Source organism: Xiphophorus couchianus, chromosome 11 (assembly GCF_001444195.1).
Source record: "Xiphophorus couchianus chromosome 11, X_couchianus-1.0, whole genome shotgun sequence".
Taxonomy (NCBI): domain Eukaryota; kingdom Metazoa; phylum Chordata; class Actinopteri; order Cyprinodontiformes; family Poeciliidae; genus Xiphophorus; species Xiphophorus couchianus.
The window spans coordinates 20,617,725-20,643,689 of NC_040238.1; the positions used below are offsets into that span (position 1 = coordinate 20,617,725).

Sequence of the window (25,965 nt, forward strand, 5' to 3'; positions counted from 1 at the left end):
ATTACCATACATCCCTTCCTACTTCTGTTTTATTCTCATACACTATTACATATCAGTTTATTTCTTTCAGTACTTAAGTGTCTCTCTGCTTTAATGTGCTAAAACCACTTAAATCAGGTATCATTTAATTGTATAATAGTTATCAAAAACTTTTTTCAGTTCTGATTCCAGTGTGAATCAGTTGACCGTTTTAAAATAGGACATACCTCTGATCAAACTAAAAGATTTTTTGGAGTCACATAGCTACAATTTTTTAACATAAACTATTATATTATCAAACATTATTGAAAATTACTTTAGATCTAGTTGACAGTTCTGGTAAAAATTACTTCTTGGGATTTACGGATTGTCACTTGGATGGTACAAAATGTCCTAAGTTACATATAGTATGACTTTATTTATTTGGTGACAAAGAAGAAATGAGCAAGAAATGACTAAATGACCAGCACATGTAGGAGCACGCTTTAAAAACACTATTGGAAATATTCTTATATCTGTTTACGATATTTTATACAGAGCTGCACATTTGACTTTTTAGGAAATTAAGTGAGACCTTTTAATTTTTTGGGGGAAAATCAAAACTCAAACAATGTATTGTAGAACCTGTAATCACTAACAATATTAAATCACCATTTTTTTGTGTTTTCAAAAGTATATATCATAGACTTGAGACAGAGTTTTAATACATCTCTGAGTGTAAAATTATCCAGCTCGAATTTGATCAATGACAATATCCTAAATTTGTATTAATGGTGTCCACTCCAGACAAAAAAAAAAGTAAAATAACACATGATTTCCCCCAGAAAACCTGCTAAGCCCAGTGGTCGGGGCGCCACGGCGGCCCACCGGCGGCCCACCGCGTTGTTTGTATTAAAAATGTTGACAGAAAATGTAAAAATATTACTGGGTATTTATATTACTGGAAAACATTGTGCCTAAACATAACTTCAAAACAACAAACCAGAAAAATACTACTAAAATAAATATTCTTATTTATCCTTACCTAAATAAATGTTATTTAGGTGTTTGTAATGGAGTTTTGTTGGTCAATGGTTCGACTGTGTTGATACAACAGGGTACCTCAAGTATTGCTTCCTTTTCTACTTCAAAATAAGAGTTTCAAACATATAAACTGGGTGTGAAGCAAACAGCTTAAAATCTGGAACCCTAAGAAGTAGCCTTACCAGGAAAAGTCACGCCGTATTGGCTTCTGTTATCTTGAGACGAGGACGAATGATCTAAAAACAGGACAGCACAAGACTGTAAAAGCCAAACAATCAGGTTTATTTGGAGAGCAGGGGGTCAAAATCAGACAGAGTTTGGTAACAAATCAAGGGTCAAATATTTACGAGCAGTCTCCAGTTTTCTGGACAGCGGACGATGGAAACAAACAAAGGCAAGCTGAGTTAAACCTCTCCACGGTTACTCAAGTCAAGCTGGAACGACTCGCAGTAAACACAGAGGAAGCAGAGGAATAATGACTGACAGCAAGCAGGTGTAGAACAGAGCAGTGAAGCAAATGTTAGAACAAAGCAGGTTTTAAGAGAAGACAAAACGTAACCCAACAATGCTAGAGTGAAATGTTACATTTCTTCAAAATGTAGTTCAATCTCAAGAACACAAGAAAACCTATCACACCACAATTCCATATAGTTTGAATTTGGATTGTGACAATTTATGCCATTTACAGTTTTCTGCCTATATTGTTGCAGCAATAAAGTTGAGATTTTTTGTGTGTTTGGAAATACAGTGTTTGACTACAAACACAAAAATCCGATCTCATGGTTTCAGATCTGCGTTGAAGTGTAACGGAGGCCGTGGACGGTTGCGTATTACATTCCATATTTATCTTTAGGGAGAACTGCTGTGCTCTGTCATGACAACTTGGACTTTTTTTCCTAGAATGAGTTCTTGTTCTTCTGAGAAACCAGCATTTATTGCTCTGAGTTGAATTTCGGGAGTCCCATGTGTAAACTATAAGTAGTTCCTCCATTCCTATTTTCTTGTAGTGTGTTAACATTCATCCTTGATCATGAACTTGAACTTTAGCAGCTGGTGTTGTGAGTTCAAGTTCGTAGTTAAAGGCTGTAAAAACCCAAAGGAATGCATTTATGGAGACTGTAATAGTTTTTTGCTATTTAACTTGTAAGTTGGAGTTCAAGCCTTACACAGTAAAATAATGTGGTTTCACTTTATACACAGCTTTACAGAGTAAAGTCACATCAATTCATGCTGCCAACATAAAACAATACATTCACAAACTAGGTCAAGTTGTTTCTATTAACAGATTTACACTGTATATAGAAAACGAGACATTCTCTATTTAAAAAGTAAATTTCTAAAGCAAAGAAATTCAGTTTTTTCTGTTTTATACTATAAAATGGTTGAAGAAAAGCTCTGCATTAACTTTCTGACAAATCTATAGTGTACAATGTATACATAAATCTGGCAAATTGACAATAATACAAATGTATTAACACACAAATCAAATTTAAAAGTCAAGGGTATAATGTACCCATTTTTTTCAGAACAGAACAGGAAATAAAAATAAAAATGCTCCAGTATAAAATGGATTATTACGTTGTTTATACCTTTACATTACATGTATTTTGAAAAATTCAATACCGAGTTCTATTTCAGTCAAAAATAATGAGAATAATTTTAAATCAGTGTTGGCTACAACAGAAGATCGGTACCTTTTCTTTTTTCAGTCATTAAAGAATAATGAACTTAGTAATTGTGTTCAGAGTCTCATCCATTTCTGTAATTCTGTTGTTTATACATTAGCAGCTGGTTAGCACACATACATTTGTTGGGTAATTTGTTGAGCTATCTGCTCAGGTAGCAAGCCTGAAGTCTGCTGGGGAAGTACAGTTTTAATTTTAAAGTTTAGATTCTCAAACAACTAAAGTAGATTCTCATATCCAAAATTTCTGACATTTTTGTTCAGGAATTAGTAACTGCTGATGGTAAATGACTTTGCAATACAGTTTAAGCATTTCACCTGCGACCTTCACACTATTTGTATTAGCTGTCTAACATTATGCCCTTCAAATTCAAAATAAATGGCTCATCTAATGTTTAAATTTTATTTGGATGGATTTTTTTTTTCTCCATTGCAGTTTGAATTGACAAGAAAGTGCAATAAAGCACCAGCTCAAAACAGATAAAAGTAAAACAAAGAGCTTTGGTGCATCAGTTTTAAGCTACTTACTTTAATGTAAAGCATTGCTACATCTTCAGTTTTCTCAGATATAACAAAAAATTACTCCTCAAGAATGTTAATAAAGTGTGAATGCAAATATGCCTTTATGTTTTAATTAAGGATCAATCATTTCAAGAAAATTTCCATTTGCTTCTTCCATCATCATAACATTCTTCTTTCTCTCTCTGGGCTTCAGTCTCTCAATTCTGCTTCACTTTATATCTAAATATCCTTCCAACAGAGCAGATACATTACTGCCATGCAGAGGAGGAATGCATAGTGCCTGAAATGTAATGGCTTTCTTTGTGATTTTGCATACATGGCAATATATTGAAATGATGATTTAATGTATTCTACTGCTGTTTTTTTTTTATTTTCAGTTTTAAAATTGTTTAAAACTCATTCTGAATGAGGCGGATCCATATAAAATAGACTATTGGGTTATAGTCGATTGACTTTTGCTGTACAAATAAATCGCTATGGCTCTGCGTTTTTCGTCTCAAGTTGTCTTCCAAGACCGGTGACATATAATCTTATCTCCATGTTTGCTGTGGGAGTGTTGAAAAGGTCTAAGATAACACAGAAAGTGCTTAGGTTTGAAAAAATCACTCCTGTTTTTAGATAAACTTTTTATCTCCACGTCAGAATTTGTTGGGTTTTTATTGGGGAAAAGACGTAAAACTTAATCAGCCATTGCTAATTGGAACACAGTCTTTTAGTTCATTTTTTTTTCTTCTATTTCTGATAAGCTGTTTTGTGATCGTGGGCCTTCATGTATTGTAATGATTGAGCTAACATATTATGCTACAGTCTGACCCGAGGCAACTCCTTGTCTACATAGAATAAAGCAAACGCTGATGACTGCCTGCATTAAAATGACTCACCACATATAGTCATGACCCAAAAGTAATCACTGCACGGTTCACTTTATTTCTGAACCTCCCTTTGTTTGACTTTGTTAGTCAAATTAAAGTATGTTAAAGTTGGTAGCTCAGTGTTGTCTGTGAACCAGTAAGAGGAACAAAATGTTGAAAGATTTTTGCTGGCTGTTTTACCCAGGGCCGCAATCACTAAGTTGGTTCTTATGTTTATATTAGAGGTGTATCCTGCTTTTTGTTCAAGCCTGCCATAAACAAAATGTGTGCAGAAGGTTGGTGCACTCTGATTTCTGCTGAGTTATTAAAAGATGTGCCTGCCTCTGGCAGATTTCTAGGTCAGGAGAGCTCCTCCTGTTCAAAAATCCTCATTTAGTTCAAAGGTACATTTCCCCAGGTGGTTATGCTTCATTTACTTGACATTGCATTTTTAATGATTCCACAGGAAGGCATTAAATTGAACTTGCAATAATAGACAAATCTTATATAAAACCGCAGTCTAGTGTTTTATAAGAATAGTTTTAATAGTTAATTTAAACACCACTGCCATAAATTTTTTAAGTAGACTTTTGGGTGCAGATAAGTGGATTTTTGATGTACTTTAATTTGCAAAGGTTTAAAAGTAATATAAAAGTTCATATATGGCCAATTTCCTGGCTAGGCGTGTCATATTTACTCACACTTTCATGAAAAGATGAAGTATAAGGAGAGTTTTCTTTCCCATGACGCTCCATGCATTCTCAGAATGGGGCATTGCTGCAAATTTAACAATGTGAAGCAGTCTGCCAGGTTTCTTTAGATTGAACATTTTTTAAAATTATGAACTGATTTTGAGAGGTTGATAACTAAAGTCAAATTGAAATGTATGTAATTGGCTTTGAATTGAAATTGTGTTTCCTTTTATGAACTGGAGTTTTTCTGGAAGGAGCCTTGAAACCTTTGTTGCAAACTGGCACCGTATAAATAAACTGAATTGAATGAAACTACTGATTCCAAGTGTGAAATTTGCATTTGCAGGCAGGATGTGGAAACTCTCACTACTTTACACTTTCTAGTTTTGGTCCTTCATTTAAAAATATTGATGCTTTTTATCCTTATGGCAAGATTTTTTGCGCTGCTAGCTTACTTCCTGTTTTTGGTTTGAATAAGAATAAATAAGACAGATAGCTAGAAAACTGTTCATGTGAATGTTACTCATTCTGCCTGGTTTTAGGTGATAGTACGGTTCAATTACAAGCAGGAGGCAGACTTCCTAATCAAAACTGGAGTCTGGGGAGTGGAGAGACAATTTTGGGAATAAATGGCTTCTAAGTCATCTGTTTATCAGGTTGAAGGCAGAGTTACGGCAAAGACCCATTCAGATGCCACCGGAACTGGGTCAGTGTTGCTTTCTGGCTACACATAATCTAAAAAATTAACTACGAAGAGTAAAGAAGCTTTATGTTCTTTGATCTTCACAAAAAAATAATAAAAAAGCAGACAAAACTATAAATGGACAATGATGGACATTGACATGGTGTCATGGTGTTTCTGAGGAATAGAAATGATACAAGTTCCCTGATCTTGGATCTTTGGATGTTCTACAATGGCGATTAATAACTTTGACAGAAAATTATGGAGAACCAACTATTATTTTTAAATATTGATATAATAAATGCATTGTCTTAGCCGTGTTTTCCTGCAATATTTGTATTTATTTTCACAAAAACTGGCACTAAAAGTAACACTAACATATTTTTAATTGTGTTTTTCTCGACATGCTTTTTAAAGTTGTTTTTTGTCCCATAAAAAGAGCCATCCTTTCCTTGGAAAATTATATTTTTATCTTTACTTTGAATCCTGAAAATAGAAATAAAATGGGGGTTATTTAAAAGTGACTCCAAATTTCCTAGAGTGTCTATGTGTCTAAAATTATAAGTAATCTTGTAATGTAACAGTCATGTGACACTTGCGGCTCTAAAAAGCCAAAAAAGCTCTTTAGGTTGTAAAGGGTGCAGACACTCAGCTTAGCTGGTCAGATCTTCTTATTTAAGGCAGAGAGACCTACAAATAATCTGAAATTGTAAGTGACCACAATAAAAATCAGGTTCTTATTGTATGTTTTCTTTATGTATAACTATGCTAATCAGTCTACAACATGCTAATACTTACAATTGTATTATTTTTCCGTCATTTTACAGGATTCTGTATTCCTTTAGGGGAATCAAGAAGGTTTTGGGCAAGTGGTTTTTTCCAATAGAGCGTTCCAACAAGGTCAGGACAAATGGGACTTCCAAGACTTCAGAAAGGGCCTGGTTGGCAGAGGGAGTGAGTATGGACAACCTTTCAGACTTCGGCGGCCCGTGTCCGTCCACGCTTAGGGAATGGGAGTGAGTATTAAACACACTAACATTGATCTGTTGTCATAGATTTATGCTCCACTTGTACAACTGCATGCCAACTCACTGTAGTGTATTGTTGAAATAATTTAGCCACCTTAAAAGGAGTCAAAATCCAGCTGTATATATCTCCCCAATGAGTTTTATCTGTATAAGACATTTTTAAGACATAAAAAGAAGCAAGTGTTACCGTTTTGAAACTGGTGGGAAATTAATTTCCATATGATTTTGGTGATATGTATGATCACTATCACATTTTCAGTTTTCAGGCAGAGGCCAACAGTTTGCGATTTAATAATCTCCTGGTATCCACTTGTAGAAAAATAGGCCCACAGCATCACCGATCCTCCATCGTATTTAACATCGGACTGTGTGTAGCTAAAAAGTCTATCTTAATCACTTTCAGATGAGACAAGTCCACCGGCTTGCGCTCTTTCTGGTCTCATGCATTGTGGGGTCGTATGCATTCATCTGTGTAGGACATGCAGGATTTTTCCCTGAGAAAACCCGACACTCTCTCTAATCTGTGCACAAGCCTGCTGCCCAAGTACATTTGATTCTTTAAATATAAGAAAAGCTATTATTCATCATCCTCATTCTGTTACAGTGCATTTGGATGGTATTCACAGCTCTTCATGTGTTACAAATGTTTTTGTGCAACACGTGTAAATTATGGGTCTTTGCTCAAAATTCAAATCACAAATACCCAGTTATGACAATGTGCTTATTTTTTTTTTTTTAAGAATGTTTTGCTAATTTTTTTTTTTTTTTAAAGTATTCACAGCTTTTGGTCAAGCTCAACATTGAGTTTTTATAAATTTGCAACAAAAAAACAAAGTCCACATAGTCAATATGGGGTATTTGTAGAAAAGATTGATTGGATACAATTTGCAATAAGGCTGTAGTGTAGAAAAATGTAGAAAAAGCCAAGTATTGTAAATACTTTCTGGATTAAATGTAAACAACATGCATCAGATATGGCCGATCCACATGTTTCTCATGTCACATCATGACTGGAGGACGAGGTAATGTCTCAGTTTTTCGTCCACCAGCCTTTGCTTTGTATTACATTACACTTAGTCCACAATCCACCCTTTAGAGTGCATATTGCTTATGGCTTTTTAACTACTTCCTGATGTGACTTTCTACTGGTGGGTCAACTGCAACCCACATTTTGTGCTGCAATTAAACATAATGGGTAATGACCTTGTGTAAATTATGGATTTTAAATTTTGTGCCCATATTTGTTCCTCTTGGAAAGAAAAAGACATGGATGCTTCCGTTTGTTTTGTAGAAACGGTAACAGGAAACATGCAGAGGTTTGCTGCATGTCTCCTTAAACACCGAGCAGTTTTTTGTAATCTACTACAGTGACCTGATTAAAGGTGAAGATTCCCAGGAGCTTGAACTGGGTTACCAGGTTATGCTAACAGAGTTGTGGCAGACACTTTGGACATTTCATCATTTTTGTCTGACGCTGGTTTGACTTTGTCTGAACGAGCTTTTTCTTAAGACAGAAATGAATTATCATGATAGTCATTGACACATAGAAAATGACATATGCATATTTACACACGTCACTTTATAAGACTGTAAATAATGTCTAGGTCAATGTTATGCTTCTGCTTCACGGCCAGCTGGCACTCTGTCACACATTTCCTGGAAAGTCAAAAGAGCTGAGTCACTGTTGGGTTTTGGCAATTACTTTATTTCTTGTTGCAGCATGTTAAAAAGTCAAATGATAAATTATTTTTTTATTCTCAAACAATATATTTTATTGACCCATCCTTGTGCTTTCAGTACCAACAGCTGTGTGGAGGACTTAATGGATGTAGATGAGAAGGACAGGGCAAAAAGGTACTTTATACTGTCTTAATGTTTTATCTGTTAGTTTGCGTATATGAATGTGTCATGTTGGCCATTTTTATAGGCAGGTACAACCTACATTGTCTTTGATTTAACGGCTCTCGTGAGACATTAATTTTTGTTTGCAGTTACTACGTGTTCAGAGTTGGTAAACAAGTTATATTAGGGGCTATTTTACCGTTCAGTTGCTGAAGGAAGGACTTTTCTGATAACAAAAAGTTAAACATTCTTTCAGACACCTGAAAAAGCCAAATGGCGTGCCGACCGGGATAATCAAAACCCTTTGAAGCAAATTATCAACACAGCTGTACAAGCACATAGGGAAGAGAAGTTAAACATTACCTACAAAAGAAAACAACAAAGCTGAAGTTGTTAAAATTAACTCACAAAACTAACTGATTGTTTGATTTGTAATGCAAGATAAACATGCACACTTATTTAGACAGAATGGTGAATTTTAGGTTTATTCTGTTTAAGTAAATGTATTTACTGTATATTATATCCTTTTAACAACTTAAATTTTTCTTTTAAATACAAAAGCATCAGAGACCTGAGAAATGATCTACATGTTGCATTGTATTTTAATCAATTGACATCACTAACAAAAATACTGAGAACTCATTAACCCGGTTAATTTTTTTAAACAATTAATTAAACATGATTAATTCCCAGCAACCCTGTCATTAATCAGATCAAAAAATTAATTGCTTGTCACCCCTAATTACATATCATATTATATTAAATTATAAATAAAACTTGAATAAACTCAAATTAAATGCCACATCATAAGTTCTGTGAAATATTTGTTCTATTTACATAAAAGTAATGAACTAGAATATCAGCAACCTGTTTCAACTAAATAGAAATTTGGTGGTTTTTCACTTTTACTACGTTGCACTTGTGCTGCCATTTTAAAAAAATGTGTGCTTTGCTCTGCAGAGCATCTCGCAACAAATCTGAAAAGAAAAGAAGAGACCAGTTCAATGTGCTCATCAAGGAGCTGTGCACCATGCTCCAAGGTCAAGGCCATCCGCGCAAGATGGACAAATCCACCATATTGCAGAGGACGATTGACTTTTTACAGAAACAGAAAGGTCTCCGCACATCTCGTGTTGCTCATTTGAACGTCTGTAGATCATTTCAGCCACTTAATCTCGATCACTGACCTTGAGTCGTCCTTTTAGACATCACTGCGCAGAATGAGATCTGTGACGTAAAGCAGGACTGGAAGCCCTCATTCCTCAGCAATGAAGAGTTCACTCAGCTCATGTTGGAGGTAAAGCAGAGCAGGATGTGTCCTTGAAGCAGATGATTTAGTCTGAATTCTGACTAATGTAAAATATTACTCTTGCAAATTATCTTTATAATGACAAATGAATGACACGATTGGCAAAATGTTGGAATCTGAGACTTTCATTGGTGACCATCTGATAAACATAACACATTCACCTCTTTCAGGCCCTGGATGGCTTCCTTGTTGCATTAACGACAGATGGCAACATCATATATGTGTCTGACAGTGTGTCGTCACTTATTGGCCATTTACCGGTAAGTTGGAGCAGTCGGTAAATTAACCATTAATCATCTTTTCACCTAATTTTACCACACTATCAATGGCTGCTTAATTGGATAAAGAAAATCGGTTAATCACCAGTAACTGTTATTCATATTTGGAGTTGTTTTGAATTAATATTTTTTGAATAAAAGTAAAAGTTTTAAGATTTTTTTTATACATTTTTGTTCTTACTAATAGGATATAATTAAGCAAATACAGGTTTTGTCTGTTTTTCTTTGTTGAATGAAGATTAGCATTATGCTAATCACATTTCCTCAACAGATTTATGTAGAACGTTTAACATACAAATAGGCCTGTCACAATAATCAATAAATCAATGAATCTCATGATAATAATAAAAAAAAAGCTCAATAATTTGCATTAGCATGATTTGTTGTTTTTCTCTCTTTCTACCAAAAACTGGATAATAAAGTCTTCTGTCTGGTGTTTTGGTTTCAACTGCCCCTGTTTTTGAAGGACATTTTTGTTGTTTTGTTTAATTATCTTGGATATTTAAAATGCCTTCCAGTTCCAGTGTTAAATGTTCACTACAATTTAAAGTTTATTGATTTTTGAGAATGTGTTCTTGCATTCTTTTGCCATCACCATGACATTAGTCGAAAACGGTCTCAAAACAACATTATCGTTTTTCGCAATAACTGCTGGGACAATTTATAGTCTAAATCGATTTGTTATTGTGACAGGCCCTCATACGGAGGAACAGGTCAACACACATGAGAGAAGGTCTTGCCAGCATGTAATGACTGACAAACGTCTGTCTCTTTTTCCACCAGTCAGATATGGTGGACCAAAATATCTTGAATTTCCTCCCGGAGCGCGAACATGGCGAGGTGTATAAGCTGCTATCATCCCACATGCTGATGACTGACCCCGTTGCTGCTGATTTCCTTGACAGTGAGTATCCTGCTGAGAGGCCTCGCTGCACGATCCGTGTCTGGGTCATCATGCTGGAGCATGGCGGAAGTACAAAGGTTAAACCCGTAGATGGTCTTTTATTTACAGGAAGCACAAAATGTAACACGAGAAAGAAGCACGCTGATCCTGTTGCTCTTTATTTTATTCTCACCTATTTGGGACGTAGTTTAAACCACAAACTTAACACCTGGTTGTTGATATCCAAAAGGTTTTCTCACATCAGCAGCAATTTTTATTCAGCTCTTTTTACATCGAAGAAATGACGGCTTTGGAGTCTGTGTTTTATTGGAATTCTAATTAGCGTGCGTCTATGATTAGACTTTTAGCTAATAATAGGAGCCAGCTTAGTATCATAGTTAAGACTTTAAATCACTGTTATGTTAACACAGTAATCCAAAGCGGTGTGGCATGGGAGGCCAAAGACGCTGACCTTAATCCCGTGTTTCTGATGGGCTTTTTCTGACGAAGAGAGAGGGGGAATCGTCAGAGTCTCTGGCTGACATAAGAGGCCTTAATGGCCGCCTCAAAGCCTTGTCTGGAGCAATCGCCAACTCTGCTGAAGAGCCATCTGTATAAACAAGAGTCTGGCTTTGTAACAGCAGGAAAGCCAGATTTTTATCCACTTATTGTTGAGTTGGATCAGTGCAGCTGCAGAATTGTCACAGAACCTAAACTGGTAGTGTTGGAAATCACCTACACATTAAAGTGAGCTTTCTCTGCTTTAAACCATGTACCTCTCTTTATAGGCTATTAAATATTAACAAAGCATTTGAACAATATAATACACAATAACAAAACTTATGAGTGTAAACTTTTTAAAAAAAGTTATTTATCAATATTAGAGCACAAGAGTAAAAAAAGCATAACAAATTCTTAAAAACGTACTCGCACTTATAGAGCTTTGTCCCATTTTGAGATGTTAAAAGGACAAACTTTTAATGTGTGTATTAATAGGATGTTACATGGATGTCCGTCACAAAGTAGAGGAAAATTATGAAGTGAAAGGTTTTATTTTAATAAATAAAAATTTAAAAATATGGTCTACAGAGTTTAAAAAGAGTAAGGGACGATTTTATGTAAATTCTAATGTGGAAAATGTCTCAACCTTTGCAGGTGAAACACATATTGAATTTTGCTGTCATCTAGCCAGGGGTAACATGGACCCCAAGGAGCCTCCTGTGTATGAATATGTCAAGTTTGTTGGAGATTTTAAGTTTCATAACCATGGTAAGAAAATTTCATTTAAAAAATATACAAATAATCCACCTTATTTTAACTCGTTTTGAAAATAAAATGACATACTCCTTGCCACACAGTGCCTACATCTTCTTGTAACGGGCATGAACTGACGTTACCGAGGAGTCTGCAGTCGTCACTGGAGGAGCAGGTCTGCCTCATAGCAACTGTACGATTAGTCACTCCACAGTTTCTGAAGGTAAGAGCAGTTTGAAGCCTAAAATACTGATTGTGTTTCGTCTATCTGTAGTTAAAACTCCCAGAGAAATAACAAGCAGCATGCGTGTTAATAATGAGGCAGGGCCAAGGACATGGCACCTTCTGGTCCTTAGTGACGCTATTATGTCTGCACATTTGTTGTTCTGTTAGGGCTGAATATGACACATTGGGCTCATCAAATAACATCATCCAAGGATGCTTCAGCAGTTAAACCCTGACGTAGTAAGCCAAAGCTAAACGCAAAATCAGACGTTTTCCAAAGCATGACTTTATAGCCTTAAAATTCACCCATCATTTTTGTTTCAACTGACGGCCCTACACAAGTTGAGTCTCCATTAAGAAGCATGCATATGATTCATTATTCATTCAAGCCTCCTTACTTCAATATATTCATGTTTAAAACAGTTAGATCTATTAAACTGTATTGGATTGTGTTAAATGACATTAAATTGTGAAGAATTAGAACATGCTAATGCTAATGTGATTTCCCTGTTGCAGAAAATACTCATAGAATCACAGAATTCAACAAATCAATATATGTATATATTATATCGATTTGTTTGTGGATGAATAAAAATCAAATGTTTAAATTAATTTAGCCTTTGCACTGTTAGTGGTAGTGGAAAAAAAGATTGTTTTGGCTGTTGCTGCTTCTTATACGATAGCTCCGTAGCTAATCACAGGATATTTCAACATTTAAAGCTCAGTACTTAGCAGGAGAATAAGTTGGGTTCATTCACGATGAACTGGACCCACAACAAACATGGTGCTAGGCACTAATGATCAACAAGTTATATGAAAACAGAGAGAAATCATGCTGAAGCTCATTTAGCGATTCCGCTGCAATAAACCACAGTAGAAGTAAATCTTATTTATATTACAAATAATACAGAATTTTAACTCAATATGTGTCACGTTTATACGTTACAAAAATGTATACAACAATGTTGTTAATTGATATTTTTCAGAGAATATTTACTTTGTGAAACAAGAAATTCAGAAAAGTTTAAATGGAAACCGGATCTTTTTTTATTTATTTCCTTTCCCTTCAGATCAATGACGCTTTCCACTGAACTGAAGCGTTATTGTCTTTTTTTTTAAAATTTGAATACAGTTGGTCACTACTTAACCATGCGGCTTCATGCTTTCACCTTCAAATGTTTTTGACTTGTGTCGAGCCTTTTGCCAGTCCTTCCTTTAAATTTCCTGTTTTAAAACTTGACTAATTTCTTTGTGCAGAATAAAAATCGAAGTTCAAGGCCACATCTGTTTGGGATTAGTCAGAACATTCAATGTGTTTGATAGTGACGCACAGATATGGTCATGCAGGGATTTAGTGAGAACAAAACTGTGAGGCAGAGCTGCCAAATGCGTGATGCTAGAGTAGCTCACTCTGTCCTTTTTGGTGATAACCTTCATTCAGTATCTGGCAACCTCTGGACAGAAGGAGCCAAAAACAAGCAAAAAAAATACTTTAAGGAAAAATGTCTGACTCTGCTACTGTACTCTTGTTCAGGATTTGTGTAACGTGGACGATCCTTGTGATGAATTCACGTCCAGGCACAGCCTTGAATGGAAGTTCCTGTTTTTAGATCACAGGTGAGAAACTGAAATCGTCATATTTATTCAAGATTATTTTACCCCCAGATTAAGGTAATCTCACATGTTTATCATCACCTTTTATGTTTCAGAGCATCACCAATCATAGGCTACTTACCATTTGAGGTTCTTGGGACTTCGGGGTATGATTACTACCATGTGGATGACTTGGAGCTCATAGCCCAGTGTCACAAGCAATGTAAGAAACCTAGCATTGCCTCTTTATTACAAATCTTCATCACTTCAGCATCCAGTGATGAAATGTGCATCTCTTAGAGGTTGACTAATAAAATAAAACCAGGAACTTGTGAGCGCAGCATTGACAGCAGCTTTTATTTTCCCTTTATCTTCTCAGTAATGCAGTTTGGAAAGGGTAAATCCTGCTATTATCGCTTCCTGACCAAGGGACAGCAGTGGATTTGGCTGCAGACTCATTACTACATTACTTACCACCAGTGGAACTCCAAACCCGAGTTCATTGTCTGCACTCACACTGTTGTCAGGTAATCCTGAGGGTTTTCTTCTGTCTAGCATCACGTGTGATTTATCTATTGGTAGAGAATCCATAGATAGGAGTGGGAATGAAACTTGTCACACGAATGTGTCTCGTTTAGTTACTCGGAAGTGCGAGCTGAACGGAGGAGAGCTTTTGGTCTGGAGGAGCTTTTACCACCTGAGATAGCGCCATCCTCTGTGAAGGTAAGAGTTCTGCATAAGCAGTACCTTGCAAATGTCTCTAGGTTTGGAACAATTAATTGGATTAATCATGATTAATCAATTATTGAAATAATCATCATCTAAGTTAGTAATCAATTAATTGTTAACTGGAGTATTCAGACTCACAAAAGGCCATTTACTGAAAAAAACAACATCTTGAGAGTAGTAATATGTACAAAAATGCATGAACTGTACAAAACATTATGCATGTAAGATAAAAACACCTTTGTTTCTGAATAAGTTTTAGCACAAATTCCTCAGGTTGCTTACTTTTGGATTCACCCAGCTCACATTTACCAAAGGAATATTATGTTATTGCATTTTAGGCAATATAATGTTTATTCTCTTAATTAAAAAGAGAGTTGAATTATTTATTTATATGCATCTTTTAATGAAAAATCTGTAGTCTGTGCAATTTTGTTCATCCAGTTCCTCTATTAATTATCAGAATAATCCACAGATTAATTGATTACAAGAATAATTCTTAAGAAGCCCTAAAATTTACTCATAACTATCAAAATTTCTCACATTTTGACATGTTGTAGTGTCTAATTTCAGTATATTTTATTGTAATTGTAAACTGGACGGTGAAAGTTGTGTTCAAATGTGACTAAGAATTAAAGCAGATTTCATTCCATCATGTCAAAACGGCACAACTGCAAACCTCCATGGCTGTCCACCGAGCAGCCAGCAGTCAATACAAGGAGAGCGTTAATCAGAGAAGTAGCGGAGAAATCTGTGGTAGTCGTGGAGGAGCTACCGATGCCGTCTGCTCAGGTGGGAGAATGTGTTGATAGGTGAACTGTTGGGCCTGATTTATGGCTGCCGTGTCAGTCTACACAAAAGGCGTCTCACCACAGGCTGGCACACTCCCTGTCGAGGATGGGCATTTCCTGTCATTTGCCCAGTCGTGCGCGTCCTCGTTTTGGCTCGCCAAACAGGAAGAGCAGCCTGGTAGAATCTGGAACCACATTACGTTTTACCTAAACAAACCTAGAGGTTTGTCGCAAAATATTACATACATTTCAAAAAAGGTTCTAAAAGTAACATTTAAACTATGCAGAGAGTGTTGTGTGTTGTTGAAAATACTCATTTTGTTTGCCAGCGCCATGGAGCAGCTTCTTTCCATCTCCCAGTGGCCACTTTGCATGGCTTTGTTTCACACGAATGTCGTGTTAACTTTGCTTTTGCCTGCGTCTCTGCTAAGAGGGAGTGGTGTCATCCTGTTTTGAATTCAACACAAATCCCCACTGTGAAACATGATGGAGGCAGCATCATGCTGTTGGGATTTTTTTTTTTCTCGTCAGCAAAGACAGGGGATTAGGTCAGATTTCATGGGAAAATGAATGAAACTGGTGCAGAGGTTCACGTCCCTGAAGCATTGAGCCCAGAATAGGGTAAAATATACTTTATTGATCCCTGAGAGGAAATTGCTTCTTTGTTGACAAGCTACTCCATCCAAGGTTTTAAATATTAGCAAATACAAATATAATCAGAAGTGATGTAAAATTTATAAAAATACATACACTCATATTTAGATCATGTTGGATCCAAATATGTGACAAAATGTAGCTCTGACTCAAACAGTGGATCTTGGAAGGCGCTGTTCACTAACTATTTAGCAAAGGTGAAAGGTCAAACCATTCAGTCTCTAGAGGCCTAAAGCTAGTAGATAAAACTCAAAAGACTTGCAGCTCTATTTGTAGCTAAAGGTGGTCATATTAAGTGTTATATTGACTCAGGAAAGCTGAATGCAAATGCACAATACACCACACAAAGTCATGATTAGATGTCGCTTTAAAATTATGCTGTGCTAAATTTTATAACGTAAAATCCAATAAAGTTTGTACATATACCATGACATTTTAATCCCCCAGGCTCAGGAGTTGTACTTGGACATCTGCTCCACCCTGGACGCAACGAGGGACAGAAACAGCGGCGCACGTTCGGTGTCCTCCCACAGCTCTCGGAAATCCTCCCACACCGCCCTGTCGGACTCTTTGTGTGAGTCATCCTCTTCTCTCTAAACTGCCAAGTCACTTTGAGGCAGGTTTCCATGTAAAAAAAAAACACAACCCACTATTCTTGTGTTTGTGCTGCTCAAACTTAGCCTAAAAATGGCTGCTTGTCACTTTGAGCAAAGCTTTATAGAAGTTGTCTTTATTTTCTCATCATAGAAATCACAAGTCGTTTCTTTTTTTTTTTTTTTCAGTTTTTATGAAAACCCCCCCGGTGGATGTTTTGTTATGGAATCTTAGGAGACTTTGTAATCAGCGGTAAAACTCGAAGCAGACATGGCGTCATTACAGCACCTCCTTATATGCGTGGGTGATGATGCATCTCTGATGAAATGTTTCCAAACCCCATGGTTTCTGTCTGCCAGGGAGCTATCCCAGCTATATAACACACTAAATACTTCCACCTGCATATTCATGAAGACAGTGAAGCAGCTGGGGATTTTTCATAACAGTATCTGTTTATAAAAAGTAAACCAGGCTTGAATCTTCCCTGGAAAACACAGTGGTGGACTTATTTAGAAAACAGCCTCTGTCAGAATTATGAGTTGCAGATATTTTACTTGCTCAGCCTCAGTTTGTGTGGGCTATAATAAAAAACAGTGTGTGGATTTATGTCAGAATGAAAAGGCCTCTGAATCAGAAGCTATTATATAACCACAGATGAACTGTGTCCTTTCTTTTAGCTTAACTTCAAGAAAACAATGTTCGCCCTTTAAGAGGAGGGAATATTTTGTTTGACTTTGGTTTGCTTTTTTTTTAAACAATGCGTTCAGATAACGAAATCTAGATAATAAAGTGTTGCCATCACATTGTATATGTTTTAAACCCCTCCTAAAGGTAATAATGACCAGAATAATTTGATTACAGTTTGGAACTCCAGTGTTCGTGTTGAAGAAATATTTCAATACATACCAAATGTTTTTTGTTGCCATCTATAAAGTTGTCAGGATATATCGGCAAAACCCACATACTCAAATCCACAATTTTATTTGTGGATTTAAGGGTATTCCCCACTTAAAGGGAAATACACAATCTTTTCATCAGTGTAAGATTTGCCAAGAATCTTTCTTATAGCAAATAAATAATCAAACACAAATTTCTTTAAACTTTTATTCTTACTTTGTGTAATTTTGATCAAGTTTTGATTAGTCTTGGTGGGTGAATGAACTTCTGAACTGAACAGTACATTTGGTCAAAATATCAAAACAATGCAAGAAAGTGAACTGTCATTAAATTAAGCAAACAAAACATTTTATAAATGTGCTGGATAGATATTTATAACAATTATCGAATTATCAATCATTGATTCCTTTCTCGTATTACTAGGACTTCTCTCTCTTCACTGTTGGGCAACATATAATTTATGCAGTAAATCATATATTGTCTTAAACCTATACTGTGTTTACGTCTTTACTGTATTCACCTTAGTGTTACTTATCGGTTGCCAGGGAAACACTATTATAGCAGAGTAAATGCTCAGTCTGCGTGTCTAAAAGTGAGTCGTCTCTTTTGCAGCAGCAAACTCCTACACAGAGGCCTGCACACCATCATGGCCGTCAGCCTCCGTTGGACCAGAGAAGACACCTGCCAGACTCCAGCCCAGTGGGTCAAAGGTCAGCTTATTCCAAACATATCCGCGTAAAAAAAATTCTCTCTGCATGAAGAGATAGAATCAGTCGTGTCTATTTTTGTTTTTTCCCAATGTAGAATTTGGCTCAAAGACAAAATTCCTTTGACCTTGTTCCCCAAATGAGCCTCTCCCTTTCTCCAACCTGCAGCAAGCACTCCACCATGGTCAGTGTTTAGACTTCCTCTCCTGCCTGTTGCTCTCCTTCTGTTCTGCTTGTGTACAGTATCTCGCTGTTATGACTGCCGCTGCCATTTGGGTCCATTTCATCCGCTGCTCATGTACACCGACTCTTGGCCTGGTTATAAGACTGTGATTAGAAAAAGGAAATCAGGAGAAGATTAAGAAGAATGAAGAGCACTACATCTTCGTTTTGTAGTTGGACTACAGGCTGGTTGCAAGGTTTCCCCCAGAAAACTTGCTAAGCCCGGTGGTTGGGTGCTAGGGCAGTCGACCTCCGTCGTGGTTTTGAGTTAAGAAATGATTCAAGTTTACAGGAAATCTGAAAATATCACTTGATAGTTATGTGTTATTGAAAGATTGGAAGATTAATACCTGAACACCAACTATAAAATCTTAAAAAATGCAAACACTTTTAATAAGACTTAAATAAGAAAGCAATTCTTAGCCTGGTGGGGACACAAGTAAAGCCTGGTAGACCGCCAGGCTTATAATACACTGGAGGAAACCCTGGGTTGTGTGTTTCTAGAAGAGCCGTACAATTCCTGGATTGCTTTTCCTCGTGATAATTAACTACAGCGACACTTAGGGAATTTTTTTTTCAAATAAATGAACTGAAGCTGAAGCAGGAAGGCCTTTCTGTGCTCAGCTTGCATGTTTTCCCTGGTCTGTGTTGTCTTCATCTGCTGATTTCTGAGGGTGCTTTAGCTGAATATGCGTCTCAAGTTAATCAGCGATTTCAAGTGAAGTGTGTGTGTGTGTGTGTGTTCAATATAAACAGTATAAAGATGTTACAGAAAATAAATAGGTATAAATCAAGTGTAACACTAATTTTCTCCCATCTGTTCCCATGTTTCTTCTCTACAGCAGCAGCAATCGCAGCAGCAGCAGCAGCAGCAGCAGCAGCAGCAGTCCTCTGTTTATCAGCTGCAGCAGCCTCAGCTCGGCGTAATGAACCAGCTGAAGGAACAACTGGAGGAGAGGACGCGCATTTTGCAGGCCGACATCAAGACGCAGCAGCAGGAGCTGCACGACATTAAGGAGAAGCTCCATCTTGCTAATCTACAGGTAGCAGCCACTCGAAAGACGCCAAGTAATGACATAGGCTTTTCCGGAAAAACATATTATCTACAATACAAAAAGCACAGAGTTTAAGGAAAGGAATGATGGACATTTGTCTGCGTAGAGCCTTGAATCAAGAAAAACATTTGTAGCTTCATATGAGAAAGAAAATCAGCTTCTGACCAAATCCTCAGAAGTAAAGGTAGCATGTCTCCCTCTAGAGGCAAATGCTAGCTATAGCATAACCCACATTGACTTTTTTTGTTGTATCAAAAGCCAGAAGTGCAATACATAATTGTTAAATATTTATATATTGAATGACTTAGACCCCTATAATTCTGCATATGCAACTTTATGACCCTATTATAATTGTTTTTAGAGGTATACATTTTTTTTTCTACAATAAATTGCAGCATATAAACCAACTCTTTTCAGTAAGTAATGGTTTTAATAGATTGCTATTTGTTTTGTGTGTGTTAGATGTTGTTACAGCAGCCTATTCACAATGACTTCAATCAGGCCCAACAGCAGCAGCAGCAGCAGCAGCAACAGCAGCAGCAGCAGGGCCCAGGAAGGCCATCACAACAGAACCAGAACCAGTCCAGTGTCATCAGGCAACTCTCCGGCCAACCGAAACCAGCAGCCTGTGGGGCTCACAGTTCATCTCCACTCTCTTTGAGAGAAAACACTTCACCGTCTGCACAGGTTGAATACAGATTGCAGATTTGAAATAAGATCATTTTCAATGCTAAAGTCTGGTATGTGGAAGCTAAGGATGTCAGCTTGACTTTATTTATAAAACATTCATATAAAGAGAGAGAGTCAGTGCTAAACAGAAATATATTAATATCTTTAGAGAAGTGACATTTTTAAAATATCTGTTTTATGTTACATTAGCGTTTAGCATTATTAACTTTGCTAGCAACTTATGTTAATGGCTCTAATTAACCTGCTCATGTTAGCTGTAGCTTCATAATAATGCCAACATGAATGTCGTATAAAAGGATTTTGGATGATTTTAGGACAAAGTAAACACAACTTACCTCTGACATTCACTCACCGCTAAGCTAGCTGCGACATTGCAAGCTTTTGGCTGAAAATATTATGCACTAGATAATAGCATTTAGCTCAACATATAAGGAAGGAGTGGAGAATATGAAAAGAGGGATAAACAGATGTTAACTTAATCATAGACACAGAAAAGCATTTTGCTTGATTCATTCAGAAAATGAACATCAACAGGTTTTTGTTGCGTTTTTCATTTTTATTAAGACATTTTTACTTAGATAATTTTTCATAAATTTATAAAGCAGTGCTTTTAGAGTTTTTTTTGCAAGGTAAATTAAGTGTTAAACGATTACTTTTTATGAATATTGTTTTGCCATTAGTGGCCGTTATTGAACAGTGATTTGACAGGAAATGGAGAGGAGAGAGAAGAAGACATGCTGCAAGTTTTGTCTGCAATCTGGGCACCTGAATTTTCAAAATGATTGATGTTGATTATGTTGTTCCAGACAATTCATTTGGGTGGTAATGAAAAACAAATCAAACCTATTTTTATTCGTTCAGAAGTTGTTGTTATGAAATGTCAGCGTCTCTCTGGAGCTTATCATGCGTCTCCCTCTCTGCGCTGCAGGTTCAGCAGCGGGCTCCTCAGAGCAGACAGAGCCAGTCGGTGAGCTTGCCGATGCAGACAAACACGAGCCTGACGACGCCCTTCTACAGCAACCCCATGATGTTCTCCCAGACCAACACGAGGCCTCAGCAGGACACAAACCAAAGACAGACGGACAACCAGTTCAGCCACGATGGACAATTACGGTGAGAAGCCTGAAAAAAAAAATAAAAATTTGTCTGCTGTTTTATGCAGCCGACATGGTTTTTACATCACAAACCGTCTCTCCTGCAGAATGCTTCTCAACCAGCCGATGCAGACCACGGTTCCGACTAGCAGCGTCACTTCCCAGTCCTCTCAGTGCAACATGGGCATCTCCCAAACTCTGTAAGCAGCCGTCCTGCAACACTTGATTCATTTATTGGGCTTATTGTGTTATTCTGTCTGAGCTCCTCACTGGTCTCCTTACAGATACAGCTTGGAGCAGCCGATCACCTCTTTCACCATGCAACAGGTCAACTGCAACGCCGTGCTCGTGCCCTCCCCCGTTTTCACCTCCCCCATAATGATCCCACATAACACCTTCATCACGCATCAGGCCCAGTCAGCCTACCACAGCCAGCCTCAGGCCTCGCACCACTCCGTGCAGCTCCAGCAGCCCCAGCAGTTCTTTCAGGTACACAACAGCTGCAAGTCATAACCAAGTGATCAAAGCCTTCTTCACTGAAATTGAAAAGACATCTGACATTTTATAGGTCATGTTTGAATATGCAGATATTGTGTATTGCTCATTTCATTAAAGCAATAGTCGTTTTGTTTTTAGATCCATTTTTAAAAATCCTTTTTCGTCGGTTCATCCCAGTGGTCCTGAAGGCCACACTAACCTCTCAGCTGCCCAGCATCCTCTCGCGTTTTCTCAAAGATTATATAGATATAAGCTGATCAAATGGCGGCACACAACTCCAAGAGTTTTGACTGCTGAATCACAACATGACGCCAAATATTCACAACAAATGTTGTCTCAAGACACTTCATAAAAAAATAAATAAAAAAAAACCTCTCGCTATGACATTTCAGACAGCCAATCGCAGAGGTGATATTGTTCCATTGTCTCCCTGGCAACAGAGCAGAATAAATTCTGATTGGCTGTTTTTAAATGACACTTGAAGTTGGAGAAGTGGATTTATTTGATTTACACACAAAAAAATAAGACATAAAAGTAATACAGATATAAATGCATGATTTTATCAGAATAAATTATTTTTACATGTAAATACCTTGAAATCACTGTTTCATTTTCCTTTGAACTACTTCTAAAACAACAAAATCCCAATTGATAGCTCGCTCAGGTTTGTGGTTGTAATTTTACAAAATGTGAGAAAGTTGACCTTTGGTAATACTTCTGCAAGATTCTGTGTCTAGTTAGCGCTACATTTCCATAAAAGGTTCAATTTCACTAACCAAACTGAACAGAGACATTTTTCAAACCGTTTTGTTTCCACAGATGACCCAAGGACTTGTACATGGTGGATCTGCTCCAGCTTTTCTACACACCACTAACGTCCCACAGCAAAGCACCATGGGATACATTCAGCAGCAGCAGCAGCCACAAACGCAGCAACTGCCACTTGCACAGCAGCAGCAGCCACAGCAGCAGCAAAGGCAGTACCAACATTCCCAAAACCAGCAAGGCAGTGTTTCAGACTTCAGGAGCATGCTAACGCGGTAGCACCGAGGACTTCATCTGAACGCTGAGGATCTGCCTCTCTGACGCCGCCCTGCAGGTGACAGCACGCCGTCGAGCCTCCTAATTCACGGGGGGGGGGGGGGGGGGGGAGGATCCGGCCTGCACGTCGTCATAGTGACACCACAAGTAGAGGCTGCGCTGACCCGACGGCGCCCGCTGGATCCGAGGACAATCTTGAGGCCTGGCGACGGCTGGAACGAGTGGATCATCAAAGATGTTTGAAGAAAAAAAAACGAACAAACAAAAAAAAACTATTTTAGACCGACAAGTGGAGGTTTTCTTCTAGCAAAGTTCTCATATAAGTGTTTGCACTTTGGTACCCCTATCTTCCCGGAAGTAGAATATTTATTTATTTTTTACCTAAGATCAAACTTTCTGCTCTGTTCCTGATCTCCGGCTCAGCTCCCCTCCTGTGGCATGACGCTAATCTACTTGTGACACTTTATTTCCAGTGAAAATGGAGAGTCTGAGGCGAGTCCTGTTGTCCCCTCCGACCCTTTGAACCACGATTTAGGCATGTCGAGTCACTACAGCAGAACTTTACACGACAAAACAACAAGTGCGACGACCACTTTATCAAAAGGCAGGTGCGACGTAACACGCACTACAGCTGGAAGCTGGAGGTCTATCTAGATTTTTAAAGCCTCAATCCGGGACTGAAGGAGCGAGGGGTGCCACAGCCGTCCCACCGCAGATCTCTGCAAACTGAAGCGGTCGCCGCACAGCACCGGGTGTCGGCGAGCTGGGAGGCGGGGAGGACGAATTGTGCCTTCAAACGTGATAGCGTTCATGTTGTGGTTCGATTGGTTGCGTCTGATTATGGCTTTAAAAATCCAGCTCAGGTCCATTTGGAATATAAAAGGTATATTTTCGTAAGAGCATAATTTGTTATTAAAACATAAGACATCCAGATTTTCTAATTAATAGATTACCTATATATATATATATGTAGTAATTTTTGTGACCTCAATGTAAGTCCTTACTTTCTGAGCAGTGTCCGTTTCAAAAAGAGTCCTTTTTGAAATCATTACACAACACAAACTACCTATTGGAAATACAAGCTGGTCTTATTCACAGATGTTCTGACAGAAATCGCTCCGATATGCTCAGAGGTACATGCCGGGTCTTGTGCTTGCCCCATTTCAGAAAAGCCTCATGCACACAAGAAAAGCGTAAATTCATGTTCCCAGCAGTCCAATCAGCTGCTTTATGAATGGAAACTTGCACACCGCCCCGGTAAAGATGCGTAAAAAGCCTTCAAATAACTAACACTGCAACTTCAAATAGTAACACAGCATTAAGAAAACCCCGCCTGTAATTTGATTCATGTTGGAAAAGAAAGGTAAAAAAAATATGATAAGCTCTGCAACAAACAGTGGCATCTTGAGATCACCAAGTCTCCATGGCAACCTTTAGATGCCATGTAAAAGTTGCCACACAAACCCCACACGTGTGGAGTTTGCAAAAAGCTGCTGGGACTTAAACTGAAGCAGATGTCGTTTGGGTCAGATCCGACTACTCTTTAAACTTTGGTCATCCATGGACAACTTCTCATTTTAGCTGGTCTTGGTTAGCCACTTTAACTTCAACTACCTTTCAACCACATCTAGACATCTGAAGAGTATTTACACAGACAGTTTTTATTTAACTTTTCCCATTTTCATCCACCATAACCACTTGGGTTAGGCATAAAACAAGAGACATAGATTGGAGAAAGAGTTTTGCCCACTGTTTAGTATATAGGAGGATCAGTGATGCTGTGGGCCCGTCCTTGTTGGGAATCTGGGTAGCCTAGCCTGCATGGCATTTTGAATCCTTTGCAATATCAGGACATGTGATGTAAAAATAAAAGCGTGTTGATTCTGGTGTTGATTTAGCAAACTGAACAAATGTTTTTTCTAAGTGTTTAGTGCGAGGTGATGCTTCTGCGGCATAAGATGAATTTATTTGGGGGCTTTTTACACATCTTACAACAGGGGTGCGAGTCCAACCGTCAACCTGTTCTGCGACGGCTTGTTTGACTATTTCAGAAGGCTACAAATTTCCAACCAGGTGAGCGGAGTTTCAGATTGTTGCCTGCGACGGTTTCATTCACACTAAAAAAAACACAGACGCCTCTGTTTATTTTACCATTCTACATTGAGAACTTATAGAGCTACTTCCATCTGAAAGACACTACTTTACGTTAGCGTGGTGAAAGAACACGTTTCGGATTCTGTGGAGCTACTTATCGGCTGTTGCAGCTGCTCCCCTTTGTCTCAATCAGCTTGGAACAGACGAGCGTGTGCAGGAGCCATTGTTTTGATTGTCTCTGTTTTGTGGATAATACAGAGACGACGGTTAACAGAAAGAGGATTGGAGTGTGTTGCTGCAGTCTGTCCAGGAAGGGGAAAAAAAGGAAACCCATTAAAACATCACAATTACATCACCGTACAAAGACAATCAGCAGAATATACTGTATTTAAACTGCCTGTACCACAGTGTGACTTCACAATTTAGAAAAAGATTTAAATCCTATAACGTACTCCCCTCGCCCCCCCCCCCCACCTCTCTTCTGGATTTTAATTGCACATGTTGTTGCTACACTTTATAGAAAGCAGCACAGGGGGAGCGCAGAGAGAGAAGGAGGGGAGGTGTTTGGTGATGAATATGAAAGCGGCTCCGTCCAGCGCCGGAGCCGCCCACGTTGCACGACGAAACGTAGCGAACTCAGCATGTACGTTCAGTGCCGTTTTTACACTTTTTTACGTGCAATGTCGATTTAAAAAAACAAAGAGAGAGAAAAAGAATGTTAATTTATACTGTTGGAAATGTTTCCAAACAGATGTACATAGAGGTGTATAATAAGCAGTTGTTGCCATGTAATTTATATGGAAGTATTTTTTTAAACGGAAATGTCCTAACATTCCTTTAGCAGTATTTTTTATTTTTTAAAAGTTTGAAGCGCGTCCTCTGAAGAGTAGGATTAGACAGGACTTTTATCTGCATGGGGATGCGGTGCTCTGGGCCGGAGGCTCCCAAAGAGACTGAACTGAAGGGTCTGATAGTCACCTTGAGGAAGAGATTAAACAAAAAGAAAATAAATCTGAATTTTTATTATTGCGGCTAATTCACCTAACATTTAAAGGTA

The 25,965-nt window shown here is 37.9% G+C and overlaps 1 protein-coding gene across 9 annotated transcripts in view; it reads left to right on the forward strand.

Annotated features, from left to right (window-relative positions):
- The window catches only part of npas2 (neuronal PAS domain protein 2), a 47,050-nt gene extending 21,085 nt beyond the window's left edge, over positions 1-25,965 (forward strand). For 3 of the 9 annotated variants that reach the window (XM_028031126.1, XM_028031125.1, XM_028031127.1), the window contains exons 2-22: positions 6,261-6,387; positions 8,259-8,315; positions 9,264-9,418; positions 9,509-9,600; positions 9,783-9,872; positions 10,674-10,794; positions 11,929-12,042; positions 12,132-12,250; positions 13,787-13,869; positions 13,962-14,068; positions 14,225-14,372; positions 14,484-14,568; positions 16,464-16,590; positions 18,120-18,217; positions 18,312-18,398; positions 19,279-19,479; positions 19,954-20,178; positions 21,110-21,294; positions 21,383-21,475; positions 21,560-21,764; positions 22,593-25,965. In XM_028031126.1, the coding sequence (XP_027886927.1) occupies positions 6,344-6,387; positions 8,259-8,315; positions 9,264-9,418; positions 9,509-9,600; positions 9,783-9,872; positions 10,674-10,794; positions 11,929-12,042; positions 12,132-12,250; positions 13,787-13,869; positions 13,962-14,068; positions 14,225-14,372; positions 14,484-14,568; positions 16,464-16,590; positions 18,120-18,217; positions 18,312-18,398; positions 19,279-19,479; positions 19,954-20,178; positions 21,110-21,294; positions 21,383-21,475; positions 21,560-21,764; positions 22,593-22,817 (2,661 nt within the window). In that variant the 5' untranslated portion in view covers positions 6,261-6,343 and the 3' untranslated portion in view covers positions 22,818-25,965. Of the gene's footprint in view, positions 1-6,260; positions 6,450-8,258; positions 8,316-9,263; positions 9,419-9,508; positions 9,601-9,782; positions 9,873-10,673; positions 10,795-11,928; positions 12,043-12,131; positions 12,251-13,786; positions 13,870-13,961; positions 14,069-14,224; positions 14,373-14,483; positions 14,569-16,463; positions 16,591-18,119; positions 18,218-18,311; positions 18,399-19,278; positions 19,480-19,953; positions 20,179-21,109; positions 21,295-21,382; positions 21,476-21,559; positions 21,765-22,592 lie in introns of those variants that run through there. The other 6 variants (XM_028031132.1, XM_028031133.1, XM_028031128.1 and 3 more) reach the window with 6 other exon arrangements.